This window comes from Rhea pennata, chromosome 1 (genome assembly GCF_028389875.1).
Source record: "Rhea pennata isolate bPtePen1 chromosome 1, bPtePen1.pri, whole genome shotgun sequence".
Classification (NCBI taxonomy): Eukaryota; Metazoa; Chordata; class Aves; order Rheiformes; family Rheidae; genus Rhea; species Rhea pennata.
The window spans coordinates 199,009,416-199,030,166 of record NC_084663.1 but is presented as its reverse complement, the minus strand read 5'-3'; the positions used below and the strand labels follow the sequence as shown (position 1 = coordinate 199,030,166).

The window sequence follows — 20,751 nt, the reverse complement described above, 5'->3', positions numbered from 1 at the left end:
GCGCGCGCGGCTCTGCGCCGCCCGCCGTCCCGCGGCACCGCGCGCCGGGGCCGCGACCCCCGCTCCGCTCCGCTCCGCTCCGCGCGCCCGCAGCACCCGCAGCGCTCGCTCCCCGCGCGCGGGCCCGCGCCCCGCCGCGCCGCTGCCCGCACCGCTCGGGACGCGGCTCCCCGCGGCGGGAGGGCGCCCGGCGCGGCCCGGCCCGCAGGCCGCGCTAGGCCGCGGCGGCGCCGCGGCGGCGGGGCGCTAGGGGGCGCCGTCGCCGGAGCCGGCGGCCCGGGCGTGCGCGCTTGGCGGCGGGCTGGCTCCTCGGCGCCGCATCATGTGGGCCGGCCCCTTCCATGGAGCCGCGGCCGCCGCCGAGCGTCTCCCGGGCGGACGCCGCCATGAGGCTCTGAGGGGCGGCTGCGCGCGGGGGAGCGAGCCGGCGGCGCGGCGCAGCGCCCCGAGCGTGGCGCCGGCCTCGCCGCGGGCAGGGGAGCCCAGCGCTGCGGGCGCCGCCGCCGCGGGTGCGGCCGGGCAGGCGGGCGGGCGGCCCGGGGCCATGTAAAGCGGCAGTGGCGCGCGGAGAGGAGCCGCCGCCGCCGGCCGCGAGGCCCCGCGGGGGGAACATGGCGACGTCTAATCTCCTAAAGGTGAGGGCGGGCGGCGGCGGCCGCTGCCGGCGGGGAGGGCGGGAGCCGGGCGCCCGGGGCTGCGCCGCCGCCGGCCGCGGGGCCTGCGCGCCGCTGGGGCCGGGCGGCGCAGGCCGCGGGGGCCTCGGGCCGCGGCCAGCGGCGGCTCGGACGGGGCCGCTCGCCTTGGCCGCCCCGCGCCGCGGCTCTCGGCTGCCGCAAGCCCCCCCCGCTCCCGCTCCCCTTCCCAGGTCTGCGCCGCCGGGAAGCAAGGCTGCGCCGTGCGGGTGGGGGCGGGCGCCGTGCGCTGCCTTCGGTTCACCGCCTCGGGCCCTGCGCGCACAGAAAATTAATTTTAAGTTGAGCCAGGAGTTGAAAAGCGCCTTCACAGGGAGCAGGTGTCGTTACTTGGCGGGGGGGGGGGACCTTTCTGCTAACGGCCGTTTTCCTGCAGAGGGGAGCTCCCCCAGGCCTCCCAGGTAGGTGAGGCGGCGTTGAGGCTTGCCTGGGTGTTCCCAGCGGCTCTCCCCGTGCTTGACAGATGTCAGTCCGGCCGCCGGGCTGCTGCGCGTTTTAAGGGAAGTTTCCGCTGTGGCAGTCCGGTGTTTCCTTCAGGACGGTGCGTCCAGGCGTTGGTGGCACGTGTGTGGATCAGGCTGCATGTGGCCTTTGAGGCCGTGCCAGCACATGGAAAATGGGCCTGCGCCGAGCAGCTGTTCCCAGCGCCTCCGTCCGTGTTTGCGGTGAAAGGCCTGGGAAAGGCGGCTCGGTTTGTTTGACTTTATCAGGTTGCAATTAAAGAATATATTTAATATATAACCTATGTTCCATGCTGTGTATTATATTCAAATATGGTTCTGGAAAAGCGTTGCTTACATTTTAGCAAGCTGACCTATTTTGGGTGTGTTGATTTGGCCTGAAACTGCTGGTTGTATTACTCTGAGACACTGAGAGTGTAGAAGAGAGAAATAATTGATGGCCTTGTTTGTTCCTGGTATCTGGAAAAAAAAAGAGAGAGATTTTGGTATCAAAAAGATATGTCTTAAATTTTTTTTTTCTTGAAATATAATTGAAATGAGGTTTTTTTTATTATTATTATTCATCTATTTCTTTTTTTTCCTGTGCAAATGGGTGGTCAGATTTTTTAAACCAGACGAGACATTAATCAAAGTCTAACATGCAAGAATCCAAGAATTCTATTAAAAAAAAAAAATAATGTCCCCCAAGAGTTATTGAGACAACATGTGTGTTTTTGTGGAAGAGTGTTGTTTCAGAGCAAGGTTCAGGCAGTTTATCTAGTTTTGATGTTGTTGTAGCCCATCACTTTGCAGTGTGTCAAAGGATTTCTAGAAGTCCAATACACATGTTGAGGAGACGTGGGACTGTGTAGCCCTTAGCAGCTAGGAGATGACCTGTGAGGTTTGTCAGCCTTCAGCCTTCAACTGTTCTGAAAAACGTAAGGTGTGCTGTATTTTCACTTACAGTCGGAGATCTTGATTCTGTGAGGGGATTCTTGCTGAACTGAAGCATTTTTATGTGACAGTTTCACAACTGGCCTTTGAATCATTAGTATTTTTTATTGACAAAAAGATACACAGTGTATTTCAGGAAAAATGCTACAGAGATGCTTAGAGAAGGCCTTTCTGATGACTTGGGAGTGTTTTTTAAACAATGCAACTTAGTAATTAGTGAGTTTCCTAAAGACAATAAAGTATGAGTTCTGCATTACAAAGGGAAATAATCAGACAGTGATTTTACTTTGTTTATAATGACACAATAAACCAGTGAGAGAGTTGGAACTAGATAAGGGCTTTTGTTCCACAATTCTGACACTCAGTGAGCTCTCAGAGAGGCAAACTGTTGATTGAATGTTGGTGTTGTTACCAGTCCCCCCACACTGAGGGGGGAGCAGTATCCTCTACACAGTAAAAATCCCTGGGGTGAGAAAGGAGAAGTGTTAAAATCTTGAGGTGGTGCTGTATTTTTTCCAGTTTAGCATGCATAATCAAATGTAAGCCAGGTTTAGGCAGGTTTTATTTTTTGCTAGGATAAACAGGAACTAAGAGTTTTGATTTCCCCCATCTTCTCTTGACCCTATACTTGATTGAGAAAATGAAGTGAAGTATTTCTTTGCTGTTGTACTAGTAGCTACTAGCTGAATTGAAATCTGCCTAACTAACATCATTATAGAGGATATCATTTAAATTCCACTAGTGCGTGATTTTTCCTAATTGTAGAATGTGTTTGATTTTTAGCGAGAAGCATATTCTTAGAGTTCCTTCTTTAAATGCAAAATTGGTATGACCAGTCATATGTTGAATCTGGATAGCAAGCAAAAAATTTCAGTGTGATCAAAATATTAAACTATGTAGGAAGAGCTAGCCATTAAATGGGTAAGCTGGTTTGTACCCTAGCTATAGCAGGACTGCTGTCCTCTATTAAGGCTGTGACTTTTCTGTAGCTGGCTGAGCCTTTACTAGATTACTTCCCTAGTACTTTTTCTTTTAACATGCCTTTGAGTCTGGCTCCTTTAAAATGGAGTACTTCATTTCAGGAGATATGTTGGACTTGCAACCTGTTCACTTTGCAATGACAAAATAGTCTAAAACAGTTCACTCATGTGACGTGAAGATACGCAAGTTTTCCTGCGGTTCCTGGAACAGAGAGCAGCTCAGTTTACTGCAGCACGAATAAAACCTGTTGCTGTATGTATGCTGGCACATCCTGGGATTTCTATGGAGCCTTACTGGAGGTGCTGGCAAATTCAGGAATCAGCCCTTGCAATTGCAAGACTCAAATTTGAGCCTGGTATTGGGAGGGAAGAAACAAAGCAAGCAGCACATTTTCTGTAGGCTTAAGTGAAGTGAGAACCACAATTTACCTTTCCATTTGTTTTAACTGTTTTTCTTGATCTCATGCCTTTGTCACTGACAACTGGAAGCATGTCTGAAACTTTTGAGTTCTTCAACTTAATGTAAATATTTCCAGATCTGTGGTTTGCATTTGTCTGTTTCTTCCTTGATGTTTTCAGTTATGATATGCTTACCATACTAGCAAGTATTGCGCTCTAGTTAGTTACACAGCAAAGCTTTCTCTGTGGCTACTCTTCTGTTCTGTGTCTTAACTTCACTGCAGTCATTAGACTGATTTTTTTTTTAGGGCTGCTAGTAGCCAATACGGATCAGATTTTCATACTTACTTCAATCTGGGAACCCATATTTCTGACTACTTCCCTCTGTGAACTAGCCTTAACATAATAGCTGAAAATAATGCAATAGTAAAAATGTTATTGAAATGTGCTGTTATTGTAGAGGATATCTCTTTCGTAGTACTGCTTAGAGCACCTCTGACCAGGACTGCATTTATATGTGACCCAGAATACAGACAGTACACAGTTTTTAAAAACAAAAAAAACAGAAACAAACAAAACAATTTCTGCCCCAAAGGGCGTAGTGTCCAAAGAGACATTTTGAGGTACAGAGGGACAGTTGCATGGAGGTTGCTAGGACTTGCCTGGGTCTGGGAATAGTACCCTGATTCCTATTCAAGTGCATTACTTGTTATATTCTGCATTTCATGCAGGAATTCTGCTTGCATTACTGTACTAACTCTACATAATATTCACCGATAGCATCTGGGAGGTTTCTTACATGCTATGTAAAATATAACGCTAAGGTGCTTAGGTGGGAGTGAGGAACAGAAAAAGTTTGAGAAATAGTGTTGTAGTCTGTGTTTCCGTATAGCACATGAAATAGTTTGTATTTCAAGTAGAATTAAGTATTAAAATTAAATTTTACATGTCTGTGAGCAAACTTGGTGAAGTGACTTTTCAGACACAGCGTATTTCACAAATAGAGTTATTTTTCAAAGCATTAAATGTTTAACTCCTAGAATGGTTACTTGACTGGGGTATTGCCATTGATCCTAATATTGCTCAGAAGTCACTTAAGGGTGTGGATGGCTCATGAAAGTGGGAAATGGGCTCTTTCTGTTCTCGAGGTCACTGGTACACACATGGCTTTGGTGGCAGTTAGGAATTAGTGCTGTTTGATTTCTTCTTCTACTGTAAATTTGGCTTTGCATTTGGAGCCTTTATTCTAGCACACTAGTAGAGACAGAGAGAACGAATATGAGTGATGCACACTAGGTCGTATTAGGCACCTTTTCTTGTTTACAGTTTTAGGAGGAACGTGCAAGATAAGTGGTCATGAAAACCTGACCTTGTTTATAAACTGTTGACTTGTTTATTGAGATTAAAGAATAGTTTAATGTAGTGGGATTTTTAATCCAATAATTTTATTTTTGTTTAATTTGAGAATAAAGGAGGCAGAAGAAAGGAGGCCTTACTTCTATTAAACTAGTGGGAACACATTTACCTGTAGGAAGCAAAGTTAGAAACTTTCCTAATGGCTTTTTTTTTTGCCAGGGTGTATTAAGGGAATTCTTTTGAGTTAGGTAGATGGTCATTGCAACTGAACGTGCTGCTTTTACAGCTGAAATATTTTTTTGTATACTTAGAGATTACTAGGTAGTCATGATGTATATATCATGTAAACAGTGGCACATGCAAATACTTTTTTTTTCACAAGTTTTACAATGAAACTAGTCTTAGTCATAACGAGCGTTCAGTTTTTATCTTCAGCTGTGCTCAGCAAGGGTCTGAATAACGTGAATGTTCTTTTTCATTTTTCCGAACTGTAGAACAGGCTTTTCACCTCTTCTAGAGAACTTACAGGACCTGCTCTGAACTCCCACCACAAAGGCAAACTTTTGAGGAAGTTAATGTTACTTATTTTATGTTGTCTTGCCCGGAACCTGCTTGCCAGTTCTTTCAAGTTCATTATTCTACAGAAAGAGACTGGGAACAGAAATAGTTTTGAATAGAGATTAATTATTTTCACAGGAATAGGAAAGATGAGAGCAAGTCATCCAAGTTTGGGGAGTAATTGTAAAGCCAGCCCTGTTTGGGGGAAGCATGTAGTCCATGATTTTCAGAGGTGATGCGCTCAATTCTTTCTCTCCACACCACACCTCCCCCCCCCCCCCCCGCAGAGGAAAATAACAAGCAAAGCTGTCTCTCTGAATTGCACAAACAATGAAAAATGTTTTCTTAGATCTTGAAAGAACGCTAAACTTTCTTAGACAGGGGCTGCTGCCTTGAGACTGATGCTCAGGACCTACCACAGAGGTCTGATAATGCTGTGAGGCCTCCAAATGCTATTGCATTAAATTAGGTATTGTGATACCCGTTGCATCTTTATAATGTAAAGCTGAGACATCTTTGCGCTTAAGAGCAGCAGGGGATACTGTTCTCCAAACTGTACTTATTCTGAGTACGGAATAACAGATTTAATTAAAGTTCCATATATGACTTAATCCAGAGGAAGATGGGCTAGAGAGCACGGCATGCTGCTCAGCCTTTCTTGTCTAAAGAGGTTTTAGTGGCAAAAGAGTGCACTTGTCAGATTTCCAAGTAATTAGGCTGTATTATTTGCTATATTCAAGGAAGTGAATTGTGTCAAATTTAATATTAGTGGCCAAGAAAATGATTTGTTTAAACAATGTGTTGTGACAGAAGTGTGGTGGTAATTTAACCAATAGTCTTTCTGCCACAGAACTCCCAACCAACTATTTTAATTACAAATTTTTATTTTTAAATTTGGAGCTGTAGTCAAATAGGATTACTGCATATGCAGTAAAACTCTGTATTTCTCTCTTTAAAGTTGCTTTTTTTTTTTTCTTTTATAATGGAAGTCAGTCTGGATACTATGGATATCAGAGCATTTGATTCCATTAGTTTTCCTCACAGTTTGTGTAGTGAATTTGAATAAAAGGATACTGTGCTGAAAGATCTAGTCCACAGAGAAAATGTTTTGGGCATCGTGCAGCCAATGGCCAGTTAACCCACGGGAAGGGAGTCTGTTATATAACAGCCCCTCCGTTACTCTGATTCCTTCCTGCCTCTTTGCTGCTGAGGTCAGAGGCACAGTGGGAGAAAAAAGGCATGTGGCAGCGTCTGCAGGTATTATTCCTGATTCTTGTCTACCCTTTTGCTCGTGGTAATGTATTTTACATTAGAGAGAATTTTGCAGCCCTGCCTCTTGGCTTGTGTTGTGCATCTGCTGGTTGGGGCAGTGGAGCTCTCTCGGTAGCCTTCGTGATGTCCGTGTAACCCCAAAACGATGCTGGTCGTTAGCAGATGAAGAGCATTTGCCAGAATTCGTTATGTTGTAAATAGCACAGTAAATTAGGGAAGAAATAGGCAATCTACTTCTGTAAGAAACAAGTACTGATTCTGGCACTTTTTAAAATTATACTTACTGTGGAAAGTGTTGTTCAGCTTTGTGTTGTAGATAGAGTTCAATTGTCAGGTTATACAAGATACTTCTGCAAAGAAGATACTTTTCTTATCCGTGGAAACTGTAATCTTTAAAGATAATTTCAGTAAACTATTTTATTAATAATACATTCCATATTAAGTTTCATACTGTATGTATAAATTAGTTTGTCAACCATCTTAAGTAAAGAAATCCATTAGTTTAGAAAACTTTTTCAGCTACCTAGTGCATTAGAGCCACTCGAATCTTAAAATGAACTTAAAAAAAGGGAAGTTTACAAATTGTATTGATGTATTCTATGTCTTTTTGCCACTTAACCGTTGGTTTTTTTTTTTTTTTTAACTTGAATCAAAAGCAATTTTAGAAACAAAGTACTTAAAACAAATTAATTGATGTAAAGGTTAAATTTTGCTTGACTGATGTAATTTTTTTTCATTTTAGAATAAGGGTTCACTTCAGTTTGAAGATAAATGGGATTTCATGCGCCCTATTGTCCTGAAACTGCTACGTCAGGAGTCTGTCACAAAACAGCAGTGGTTTGATCTGTTTTCGTAAGTAATTTTTTAGCATTTTGCACCCTTCTGCATAATGGGATTACAGTTATGGTACTGCGTCTGTTGCAGAAGTCAGATGACACAGGCTGTGCAGGAATACATAAAAAAGTATTATTTTGTTCGGTTTTATTAAGTAGTAATAGTGCATATGTCTGTAAATGTGCAAAAGTAGTATTTTAAAATAGTATTTTACTGAGATTCAGATCTTTGCAAATAGGATGGAGATAGAATAGCAGAGCTTAGTAAGCAAGTTTTGTACTTGCTCACAAAGTTTTTTTTAAGAGTTGAAGAAAAAATGTTGTTTACTGCTTTGGCAGTAAGTTTGTGTAAAGGCAGTCTGCCAAATGTTATATTATTGTGGTTTAAATGGGTTTTATCTAAAATAACTAAAAATACCACCAAAATAAAATAGTAATGCAATTTCACTGACCTAACATGACTGAAGAGTAATCTATGTAATACTTTTCAGACGTTATTTTCATTATTACACTTTCAAAAGACCAACGCCATTTCCTGTTAAATGATGACTTTTTTTTTCTTAGCACATATCTATGTGATCCCCTGTGAACAGAATATGGAAGTGAATTACAACATGTATCAAAACTATATCTAAAATTCTGTGTCTCACCATAAAATTATGTTTCCTCTAAATACAATTTCAGCTTAAATCTGCAGTTTCTCCCTCTGCTTTTTAAAATCTGTCATAAAAGTTGATTTCTTTTTTTTTATTATTATTTGAAATGCAGTCTTATTGCAGGCTACATCTTTATTGCTCCTTTGAGAACAGTGCAGTGATTCTCATAACAGCCACCTTACTGCACCTGTCAGACATTCTGCCAGTCAAACCAAAAGACTCCCTACTGTCATGTAGGGAGTTTAAATATCATATGATATTATCACTGTAGTAGTTACCGGAAACAAGGCGTAGCTAAGGCACAAATTCAATGCTGAATCATTGCTTTCATTTTCTAGTAACCAGGTAAATAATTCTGCTTTTGAGTTGGAATTTTCTGTTTATTATTTTGCTAGCAGACAAGTTGTTGAATAGAACTTCGGTAACTTAATGATGTGAGGAGAGAGAGTCCCATTCTGTTAGGTTCCTATTTTTTGAACTGTGTGCTTTGCTGAACTTGGAAAATGCCTTTTTAAAATAAAAGATCTAAAACTGTAGGTGTCTTGTACTTCTCTTTGACTAGAATAGAATCTGCTGTCAAAAAACAGTGTCATCCTGAACGTACTAACAGATTTTCTGCATGTGAAAGTTGCTTAAGTCTCCCAAGTGAGCTAGACCTCTCTGTCTTTGTGTAAAAGGAACTACCTTTTTTTATTAACTCTGTAAGTTTTTCTCTCTTGAGTTAAACGATAAAGTTGCTTTTATATTGAAATAACTATAGTGATTTAATAGGAACAAAGCCATTCCTTTAGATCATATAGTAGCTTTCCCACAAAGGCATTGCCTTATTGCTGAGAGAAGGAGGAGGAAAAAAGCAGCAGAAAGTAATGATTCAAAATAAGGCTTGGCAGGACACATTATATATGAAGATATAATTAAAAGTGTAACTTGCTTTATATATTCTTTATTAAGGAGGTAATGTAGAGTTAGACTTGCTGGGCTACCAGCTAGGAAAAACAGGAATGTATTTGCATATTGATTAAAACTCATATATAGAATTATTCTTTGTGATGCCATTTAGTAGCTCTTCTGCAGTGGAGCTGCACTTCAAAAAGCTACCAATGTCATGAAATGTTAAAGTGATCTTATTAAACTAATTAAAGCTCCTTTAAATTACCTGATACCCCTGAGCTCAAATTTCTTACAAAGGAGGTTGATTTTCTTTGTAGCACAAGGAATTTGTGCTTTGAGTAAAGGAAACTCTGAGCGAAGGCTGCATCATAAAGAGTATTTTCAGAATAATATGGGCCCAGCAGCAACAGTTTTGCTGGCTAGTGATTTCTGTCTTAGCCAAAGAAAAGTTTTAAGAACTGTACTGAATGCAATAATGTTAATCATGGGTAATTTTGTTTTCATATCTATTTAATCTATTCCTAGATAGGTTGCCATTACTTGCTTCCCAAATTTTCTTACAGCTTCAGTATCTTCTCCAAATAGTTTGCTTACATGTGTTATTGAGGTCTAACGATGAATTGTTTGACAGTGATAAATAAATTGTGTGTTGTTCTATGTTGTTCTCTTAGACTTACTTAAATTATGGCTTTTCAAACTTCATACATAATTGCATTAAACTTCGCATAGTTCTTACTAACAGGTGGATAAATTGTTTTCTAGAGATGTACATGCAGTTTGCTTGTGGGATGATAAAGGTCCAGCAAAGATCCATCAGGCTCTGAAAGAAGACATCCTTGATTTTATTAAGCAAGCACAAGCAGTAAGTCCCTAACCATTCATAACTCCTATTCGTGTCATTGAGGGGGGAGGAACAAAATTCTGATTTTCTTTGCATCCAAATGCCTTGCTTTTTTTGTTTAACATTTTATGATGTTCTAGAGATGATGATTAGCCTGCAAACGTATATCGGCAAAAAGGAGACTTAGCTTTAAGCATTTGCCTTGGCTCACTGTTTTTTTCACACAGTTTTTGAAATTAAGGTCAGCAGTGATTGCTGTATTATATGTATTTAAAAAATTACAGTATTATTTTTGTTTATCTGACATAACTTAAGGAATAGTCTTTCAACTGAAAACTCTTTCTTGAGGAAAAGCTTTCTGTAAGAAATCACTGTCTGAAAAATATCCCTTTTAAGGAAGAAAATACTTCTGTTATTTTGTATAGAGTCAGTGCTACACTGACATGTTCATAGCTGGCTTTAGAATGTCACATGTACAGCACACTAGAAGTATTATCTGGGCTATTGGCCTGGCAAGCTTAGCAGACCAGTTTTATGGGCTCCCAAATAACTGAATGCATCAGTAGGTTGAAAACTGAATTTCTCTATTTTTTAAAAAGTGTATCAGAAGGTGTTGTCTGGAATAAGAGGTTTAAAAGAAGGAACTGGTATGAGATAAGATACCTATGACAAAGGTTTGGAAAGGAGAAAATAAAAGACTTTGATTCTTTGGTGAAAAAAAATTATCTCATTGCAGATTTGTTCAAAGGAGTATTTTTTTTTGTAGTCCTTGAAATGTTGATTTGATGTTCCATCAGCTTGCTTCAATGCGTGCATTCATAAATACTTTGCTGAATCGGGGCCTCTGACACAATCCATGTTGGCTGTTGTTCTAGTGACCTTTTTTTAGGCATTGTGATAGCCATTGTGCAATGTAGTAGCCTCCAGACTTTACTAAAATGTAAATGTTAACTAGTTATGTATATGTTTAATAGAAGATTATTAGATGCCACTGAATTAAACTTTTCACTGTATATAATAGAATATAGTCCTTACAGGGTTTTTTGTAGATGCAGTTGTACCAGTACAGGCCTTTAAGAAGAAAAGTTATAATTTCTTTTGATTTGCAGATGGCTTAAAAAAAATAAAATCGGTTGGAAAATTTCATCCTACTGATGATTGGTTTGCTATTACCTTTCACTACTCATTAGAAATAGTCAATATGCCACAGATTAATAACCACTGTTTTAAAATAAACTAAATGACTTTTAAATATGTAGACATTCTTATTCTGATAGATCTGTAACATCTTATATGAGAAAATACTTTCAGTAAGAGAAGTCAATCTGTGTTTTGTGCTTTTTACAGAAAGTTGTTTGTAAATGACCTATTTTCTTCCTCCCCTTTCAGAGAGTGCTGAGTCATCAAGACGATACAGCTTTACTAAAAGCATATATAGTGGAGTGGCGCAAGTTCTTCACACAGTGTGATATTTTGCCTAAGCCATTTTGTCAATTAGAGATTACTTTAATGGGCAAGCAGGGCAGTAACAAGAAATCTAATGTAGAAGACAGTATTGTTCGAAAGGTAAGTGATAAGTATTGCGAACTATTCTGCTTACAGAAATAGTACAGAAGGTAATCTGTAGCTGAAGATGAAATGGCACCAGTTGCATGATACAATGTCTCTCTTTACTTCAGTGTGAGGTCAGAATAACAGCCTTGCAACTTGATTATTCCTCTCCACAATAATTTCAGCCTGTTGCTTCTCCAGTTTTGCTTTGCCTATTGACAGTTTTGTTCAGGTAAAGCAGTTCTCTGCACGTATAAAAACGTTATTAAGATAGTTGTGACAAATGCTATTAAAAATTCATTATAAATTTACCTACTGTCTCTGTACTTGTGACTAGCAGATGAGTATTTCTGCTCCTGATTTATTTCCTGAGGCCAAGATTGTAATTGGGGCATGTTTCTGAATTATACTTACAAACAACTCAATACTGTTATCTCAAGTTAAATGTGGCTATTGATCTCCAAATTTCCCTTTTTCCTCCAAACTCCATCCTTTAGTTTAACATCTTTCATTATTCATTTTCATTGCGGAAGTTATCTGTAGGTCAATAAAAGTTCTTTAGCAATCTTTCATTTGGTATCAAAGATCATATTAATTATCTTCAGGACAGCCAGGAAGAGCAAGATAGCTGAAATGTCAGACTTCTGGTGATTCTTTTTTTTTTCCTTCTTCTTTTCATTTTGGCATCTTATCCTCCATAGTGTCTGAAGAAAAGGAAGAACGAACAGCTGCAATAAGAGGAGTCACCACCTCAAGTTACCTTTAGTTTTTTAATGTGTTTTCATTTTTTTCTTGGAGAGAGCATATGCTTTTATTAGGCTCTCTCTGAGTCAAGGTGAACTTGAACTCTTAACTCTATTGTATACATTAGATAGGAGAGTGAAAAATTACTTTTTCAGCCTCACTTTATTTTTTTTTATTTAATGAGGAGGAAGTAGGAGAAACAACTGGCATTTAGCAATTCAGATACTGAAGTGTCCATCTTTCATGTCTAGCCTGATTAGGACATCTCACAGTTAGGGCATCACTGAAGCTCCACCCTATTTTATAATTTTGTATTCACTGCTGAAGGTCATTTATTATTTCTGGCATCATTCTTAGTAGTTTTTTAAAAAACACCTTGTGAAAACTTTTCTCATGCTTGAGAAGTTCTTCATATAAGCACCCAAAATCATATCTCTATTTTCCTTCAAATGTCTTCATAAAGTTTTTATTTTCCCATAATGTCTAAAAACAGTTTGATTCTGACAAAGCTGCTGATATACCTGTTGAATTGGTTGATATTTCCACTGTCTTCTCCATTTGTTACCCATTTCAGCCCTTGTAAACTCATTCTGTAATAATACAGCAAACTGTAATGTGCATATTAATAATGTTAAACTAGAGGAAAATATTGAGGATAAACAATTAAATAAAACTGTATTTTATGACTGTTCTAGTGTTTTAAACAATATTTTCCTTCCACAAGTGGAAGGGATTTATTATATGACTCCAATGTCAAAAATGGAGCTTACCTGAAATTAAGATACAGTTGTAGTAGAATTCAGAATAAAGGATGGTAAACTTTTTAACTCTCCCAATCTGACTTCTAGCAGGTGCTTGTTATGTTAAAATCTATAATGTTCAAAGCAAAAATGAAACAAAAACTTGCAATGTTTTCTGTTGTTTGTCAAGTCTTTCTGAACTTGTTTTTAGTAAGCTTATTCACAATAGTGAAATAAAGTTTGAATTTGTAAATTTTACACTGGCAGTGGAAAGCAGGCCTGGAATCCTAGACTGAAAATTGGCATGTTTAACTTGAATTCATAGCAGTTACTATCAAGCTTGAAGCGATTGTAAAATTGAGCTCTCTTAAAACACTGAAATGGGATGAGGTTGATGGAAAATTTTAAAACAAATCTTCTAAACTTTGTTGTAATTTCTTTAGGTATACAGTGGCATATAGAAAGAAGGAGCTTCAGGATTTAAGATGGGGGAAAAGGTTGATCGTAACCGGAATTCAAAAGAGAATTAAGACTTTAATAAACATGTTGTGTACTTAGAGTATTTATTACCAAACAGCTGGTGGAGTTTAGGTGGGCAAAAGTTTGACTTGCCAGTGAGCTTTTAGTGTTGCTCAGCTGCAGCACATTGCATCTGATAATCAAGTGTAACACTTTCTGCAGAAATATTAGTAGCAATCATTCAAAATTCACACAATGGAATATGAAATGGTCCCTTTAAAGTGATTATTCTGTTAGAGGCCTCTGTAAGTGACTTAAAACTTTGCAGTACTTAGGTCTAGAGTTCCTTACCAATTATTTTTGCATTACTTTTGTATTAAACTTCCATATTGCATTAATGCAATCCGAAAACATATGCTTATTTCTTTACACAACTGCTTTGTGTTAATTGAATTTTCATTTTATTTAAGACAGACTGCTAAATGATGAGCTGTATCTGGATGTTTGGTTCCAAAGTACTCCCTGGTATTGCAGCTCCCAACAAACTCTGTTGCTGAAAGTGTTATTTGACTCATTGTCATGAACTGTAGAAATAATACAGATACAATATCTGAATCAAATAGTGACTGCTTTCCCTAGCTGACCAGTTACATAAAGTAAGCTTAGAATATAAGCTAAATATTACCTCTGTTACAGGTCAGTTAGAACAAGATCAAATTCTAAGATAATTAAACTGTTGTATTTAACTTGAAAATTATGTTCTAAATTGCTTGGTTTATATTTCTGATCTCTTATATTTCATTTGCACAGACTTAGATCTGCATGTCCCTTTCTCACAGGATTTTTTTTTTCTTCCTGTTATATAGCTCATGCTAGATACATGGAATGAATCCATATTTTCAAATATAAAAAATAGACTTCAGGACAGTGCAATGAAGTTGGTTCATGCCGAAAGACTAGGAGAAGCTTTCGACTCTCAACTTGTCATTGGAGTTCGAGAATCGTATGGTATGTCTTGCACAGACAGATCTCAGTTGTCTCCTCACTTGAGTAAATGAACTTTCATCATACAAGTTAAGAGTTGGGGTGGTAGGGTTGGAATGATTATCTCATCATTTTGTATTGATTTTGTTGATATGTGATACTAATCCTGTTGTAAAATATCTTTAACTGGGGAATGATTTTGCTACATGTCCATTTTTGCAAAATCAGTGTTTTCAAAGATCAAATATCTTTTTGACCTTTTATGGTTGCAGAACTAATCTTCTGGCTGTACTCCTTACGATACTGTCTGTGGTTCTTCAGACAGTTTGAAGAGGGAATACTAAACAGCCTACATCTACGACTTCAAGACTTTCCAAGAGATAGATCCATATATGTGGAACTTCTGTGACACTTCACTGTTTTTTGTTTGTTTGGGGGTTTTTGATTTTGTTTTTTTAAACTCTGCAGCCTGTTAAATTAAATTTGTGGCTAATACTCTTTTAATTGATTTTACAGCTGACTAATTCTAAATGTTTTAAAACATACTCTATTCTAGGTCTTATTTTATTGATTTTGGGGGGAGAGGGGTTTGTAACAATTGAGAGCAAGGTGGAGATTTTTTTTTTCCTAAAGGTGCAAAGCATTGCTGGGTGGCAACAACAAACTTACTGTCTCCATTTGTAATATTTAAAATGAAAAGTAAAAATCCCAGGTATAGAAAAATGTCCAAAATGAAGATATTAGGATTTCAAGAACACGTTTATGAAAGTTGGATTGCTCAATGACATGGAGAAGTTTTTGCTTTCTTAGGCATTGTTCTGAACCTTTTTTAACTTTTCGCTTTTGCAACTTTATTTCATTGTGTATTTTTGGTTACCATGTTTGAACCTCTAAAACTCTGGAGATATCTATGCAGTTCTTTCTGTGTCTCTATAGTTAATCTAACATCTTTTTGGAGCAAAGTTTGGCCAATATTGGATAGTTTTCTAGTTCTGAGTACATTTGTAGGATACTTCAAATTGATCAATGCAGTCTTTAAATACAAAACACCCTTAATCAAAGAGATTTACTTACTATTAGCCACATAAGTTTCCAAGACTTGAGAGTAAGTTTGGACTTTCTTTTTGCAGTTAACCTTTGTTCTAATCCTGAAGATAAACTTCAAATTTATCGGGATAACTTTGAAAAAGCATATTTGGATTCAACAGAGAGATTTTATAGAACACAAGCACCCTCTTATTTACAACAAAATGGTGTACAGAATTATATGAAATATGTAAGTAAAAATATTGTCAGAATTTTATTTGGCAAGTGTTAGTACTTAAAGTGATTGCTGTTCTACTTTTGCACAGGCAGATGCTAAACTAAAAGAAGAGGAGAAAAGAGCACTACGATATTTAGAAACAAGGCGTGAATGTAACTCTGTAGAAGCAGTAAGTATGATAGTGTAGGAAAATGCTATGTATTTGCATAGCTTCCTTGAATTGCAGTTTTGATCATTTTCTGTGTTACAGTATTATTTAATTGCTGTAAAATGATGTGAGACTGCATTTATTTTATGTTTTTAAACCGTCTGCTATATTTTTTCCACAAAAATTTGTATTACTTTCCCATCTGGCTACTTAAAATTTCTACAAATGTTTTAACTTTGAAAGCAGATTAAAAGTTTGGGTTTAGGGGAAGGTTTTGTTCAAGTTGATTTTTATTCTTTCATTCTGAGTCAGGTAAGATTTACAGACCAACCTAGTAGGTAAAGAGTTTCTTGGTGCTAATTTAGAACATCTGAAAAAGTTACTGGTTATTGCAATCAGAAGGAGAAATGGAAGTTTCGTTAGAACTGTTCTAGATTCCCTTCTTTCTTAGACAGAAACATGGCCATTTAGTAAAAAAGATTCCCCCCCTCCTTCCTTTGAGCAATATTTTATACAGTTCAGGCTGGAGGAAGATTTAACTTCAATGAGTAGTTCACAGTTGTCAGTGTTGGAATTAGTCCAAGATACAGGTTACTTTAAATAAATACCTTTAAATCTGAACTGACTGTAGTTGATTAGAATTTATGTCTTTGTTAAGTTGTAAATTATTCACTCTGCACAATTATAAATTGTAACCTGTGTAAAAAGGGCTGACAAAACAGAGATGGTTCTGATCTGCACAAGCAGCTTCTGTGCTAGATCTAGCCTTAGTGTCCTGTTGAAGCCAACCAGCCTGGTTCAAATAGGGTATGCTGGAATGAGAACTATTCTTAGCTCTTGAATATACGCTTGGAAACTAAGTAGGGTAGTTAATGTTCCAAAAGTGATAGCTCCCTTGACAAAAAGAAGCTACAGAAATAGTAAGCTGATTACTAGTTTGGAAGAGTTTACCACATTTACTAACCTATGTATTTTAAGGAACTATGACAAGCTGTATAGACTATTTTCAAACTACAATTTTATGAAGCAAGTATTGCCTTATCAGGTTTAATTATTTTATACAGCATAGTTGATGAGAACAGGCTTGATCTTGTGTCACAGCAAAATTGAGACAGAACAAACTTTGGAATTCAGATGGCTAAATGAGCTAATTCTGTGTTTAATACATTTCAGCTAATGGAGTGCTGCGTCAATGCCCTGGTGACATCTTTTAAAGAGACTATTTTAGCTGAATGCCAAGGCATGATCAAACGAAATGAAACAGAAAGTAAGTGAAGCTTCAAGAACAGTGCAGGATGAACTCAGCATCAACAGCATAAAAATAGATTTGTTGGTAGTTATATCAAATTACTTTTCTTAATAGATGCTGTCCGTGTTTCGTAGATAAAATGTTACTGCATATGGGCCATTTTATCTCACAAAAATTACCATCATTGGTTATTTTTTTTTCTTTTTTTAATATCGCTTCTGAAATCTGTGTCTACAGTACACTAGTTGGAATGATGGGATAGCTCTCATCTTTCTCAAAAGAAAATAATATTTTATGATGTTTTCTTTCTTTTTCCTACAATTTATTTTCCTAAAGTCAGTGGCTGATAAATGTTGCATATGTGTCACTTATTACTTGTGTTGTTCAAATACAAACACCTCCCCTTTTTTTCTCTCCTCTTCCCCCCCTCCAAAAAAAAGTGAAGAGTCACTTTTCCAAGATATTTCCTGAAAAGCAGAGAGACTTTTTTCTTCTGATTACTTGTGCAGTACCAATAGGTCAATGAATAAAATATCTCTGCAAGTTTTTTCATCTGTTTTTTATAACCAGTATGTGACTGTGAGTATTGAAACTTAATATTGCATGCTTTTTTAAGGTTTTCAAAAGACTTTGTCACTTTGTTTCCAGAAGTGGAGAGGTTAGTGTGGTTCAGAAGTCTTGTTTTGCTTATCTACAAGACCAAAACTAATAAGTCATTAAAATGTCATAATTTAAATAGGGAAATGGAGGGGAGAAGGAAAGGGGAATAGTGTAATTATTTTTTGAAGGCTCAGAATCCTGCAGCCAATGATTATTTGTTAATATTGTGTATGTGAAGTTTTCATTTCTATAGAAATGTGAAACTTGGAATTTATGGCTTTCAAACACCTAGAGAAGGTACTCTTAAAGCTAGGATTTCAGAAAATATTTGACCTCAAAACTATGTCATACTCATCGTTTGTCTAGAAGCATGATTGCTGGCGGTAGTCCAGAGCTAAATCTAGAACACCACCAAACTTCATATGAGTATAGATTTCAGCCTTCATAAGAGTACAAGAGCCTTACACAAATGCAGAACTTCAGAAGGATTCATCTATAGCATTCAAAGCATCCTTCTTCAGAAATTTATGAAGTCCTCTCTTTCCTTATGGTTGCCTCTGCCCCTATGCTGTTGCTCTATTGTGAAATACTTCTGTTTATATTAGATCTATAAGAATGCAAGCATCTCTTTCCAATCTTTTTTTCTGTGCCTATCTGTGCTGTTTAAAATCCTATAAATAAGCGTGCACTTCGGAAATGGTTAAAGATTAATTTAAAGACTGCAACTATACATAATAATGTAGTAATAATAATAATCTGATAGTATCCTCTGTAGTACTTCACTTGTGCATGAGTCTTCAACATTAATCGTCCCAAGGAATTTTACAGTTTTTTCTTTGTCATAAAGCAACTGACATAAGAGCTGTAGGTTTCTTTGGTTTTTTTGACTCTGCTGGGTACTACTGTGAAAGTTCAGTTACAAAAAGTGTTTAATACTTACATGCCCTACAGACAAAGGAAAGCATAATGTTTTCTACTAAAAGCTATCAAAGATGTCATAACTTCCAGACACTCATCACAATTGGCTTAGTACCTTTCTGTTTTCCTACAGTGCTGGTGATGAGAGGCCTAAATTTCATTCTTGAAATTTGTAACAATTAAAAAGTAAACTCACTTGTTAAGTTTCCCAACCATTTACAGTATGGATTTCTTTACCTTTCAGTTTCATAACATTTTCAGAGAGAAAGCCAGTGAAATGTTCTTTTTATGTTTTTAACCTGAAATCTGCCTTTGAAGAGTCTGTTTTTCCAGGTTCTTACAATCTGCCCCTGTTTATTAGGAGAGATCACTGGGTTTTTTTCCCTTGTATTACTCACACCATCAGTACTTGCAGAAATAGATACTGTACCCTCTGTAATATCTTCTGTTCCTCTTCCCCCCCCCCTTTTTTCATGCATTTTCACCCCTCCACACATTTTTAAAAGTACAGATGAAAAGATACGTTAAAGTTAAGGGAGCTTTTGGGGCTTCTGTTGTGTAAAACAGTGCTGCATCACTTACAAGATACCTAAGGTGGGTGTGTCGAAGTTGCTGGCATACTTTTGACCCAAATTTTTTTCTAGTTTCTGAAATCCTGTTATTTACTCATTATGAGTTGTCTCTAGTTGCACTGAGTTTTCCTTGAAGGTTGCTGGTAATTTTCATTCTTTCATTTGCACTCTTACATTGTAACAGGGTTTTGTCTTTCCTGTAGATTGTTTCTTTCTTTCTTTTTTTTTTTTTTTCCATTTGGTCCTGCAGCAGTTCTTGCGATACTGAATTTGCTGTGTAAACTTCATCTTCTGTGGTGATAGAATGTCATAGATGTTACTGACAGAATTGCTGCAGAGGAGATAACTAGTAAGACAGGACCTCTGGCTTTTGTCCCCTTTCACTGTAGGTGCAGCATTGAGAAACAAAGCAGATCTATCTTCTTTTTTTTTCCTGTCAGAAAAACAACTACAGTCCATGATCAGTTTGTTCTACTTCATTAAGAAAATTATTAGCTAAATTTAATCCAAATCTCTGTGGTCTTTGTAAAATAATCTGGTGGCCTTAATATCTATGTTCCTATGTAGACCAGCCTTCAGAGGTTAGTATTGGTATTTCAACACTTTTTTTTTCCTTTTTCCTGGTGTTTAAATACTTTCCCAAAATGTAGACAAATAAACCCTATCAATCTTTGTTTGTTGAACTGGTAGCTTCAAGGAGAACTAGACTCTGCGAAAACGCAAAGAAAAAAATGCTCTTTACCTTAGTCAGTTATGACATCATTAGAACCTGGCATGCTTTCAATTAAAACAAGATATTTTAGATGGTATTGTAAAATACACGGGGAAGTCTTTCAGTTTAAGTCTTAAAAGAAAAATCTTGAATACATACAATTCATACATAAACTCCCATAGGCTTCCAGCTGAAATATATCAATTTTTGCTAGGGTTGTTGAGGCAATTTTACTTGATCCAATTGCCATTGACTTGTGTTTTCAAGCTTGTAGTATTACATGCATGAACAAATAATATTGTACAATAAGTATCTGTCTTCCTTTCAGAAGAATTTCCTTGCGTGACCACAGTTAAGTCTTAACAGCATTTTTTTTAATAAAGGGATTCGATCACATTCAATTATTTGTTCCTTACATATTCTGTATCCCACTTCAGATATCCTTAGTAGAAATGCAGTGGATTGTTGGTTGGTTTGTTTAGTTTTTGCTTTTATGCAGGTCTTTGACTGGTGGCTTTATCAGTGTTTGTATCTTTCAGAATTGCATTTAATGTTTTCGTTGATGGATAAAGTTCCGAATGGAATAGAGCCTATGTTAAAAGACTTGGAAGAACATATTGTTAGTGCTGGACTTGCAGATATGGTAGCAGCTGCTGAAACTATTACTACTGTAAGTGTACTGCTTTTTTTTTAAAAAAAAAAAACAAAAACTTTTCACAAATGTTAACCCTATTTAGGGAACATATCACATGTGAACAGAAATAATTTCTAAAAACATACACATAAAACTTTCCAGCTATCAAAATTTGAAAAGTCCAGAGATTTTTTACTTGTATTTTCAATTGTGTTGCTTCAAATAATGAATCCAGTTTGTAATAGGAAAAAACTTATAAATTAAATGCATGAGATTACAGGAGTATGATAGTACTGTATTAGTA

The 20,751-nt window shown here is 37.7% G+C and overlaps 1 protein-coding gene across 1 annotated transcript in view; it reads left to right on the top strand.

Annotated features, from left to right (window-relative positions):
- The first annotated feature begins 546 nt into the window (after positions 1–546).
- Positions 547–20,751, top strand: part of CUL5 (cullin 5) — a 35,596-nt gene continuing 15,391 nt past the window's right edge. Inside the window, exons 1-9 of the mRNA XM_062567270.1 lie at positions 547–635; positions 7,394–7,503; positions 9,794–9,893; positions 11,262–11,438; positions 14,233–14,374; positions 15,481–15,626; positions 15,703–15,783; positions 16,936–17,029; positions 20,353–20,483. Of these exons, the coding sequence (XP_062423254.1) occupies positions 612–635; positions 7,394–7,503; positions 9,794–9,893; positions 11,262–11,438; positions 14,233–14,374; positions 15,481–15,626; positions 15,703–15,783; positions 16,936–17,029; positions 20,353–20,483 (1,005 nt within the window). The 5' untranslated portion in view covers positions 547–611. The remainder of the gene's footprint in view (positions 636–7,393; positions 7,504–9,793; positions 9,894–11,261; positions 11,439–14,232; positions 14,375–15,480; positions 15,627–15,702; positions 15,784–16,935; positions 17,030–20,352; positions 20,484–20,751) is intronic.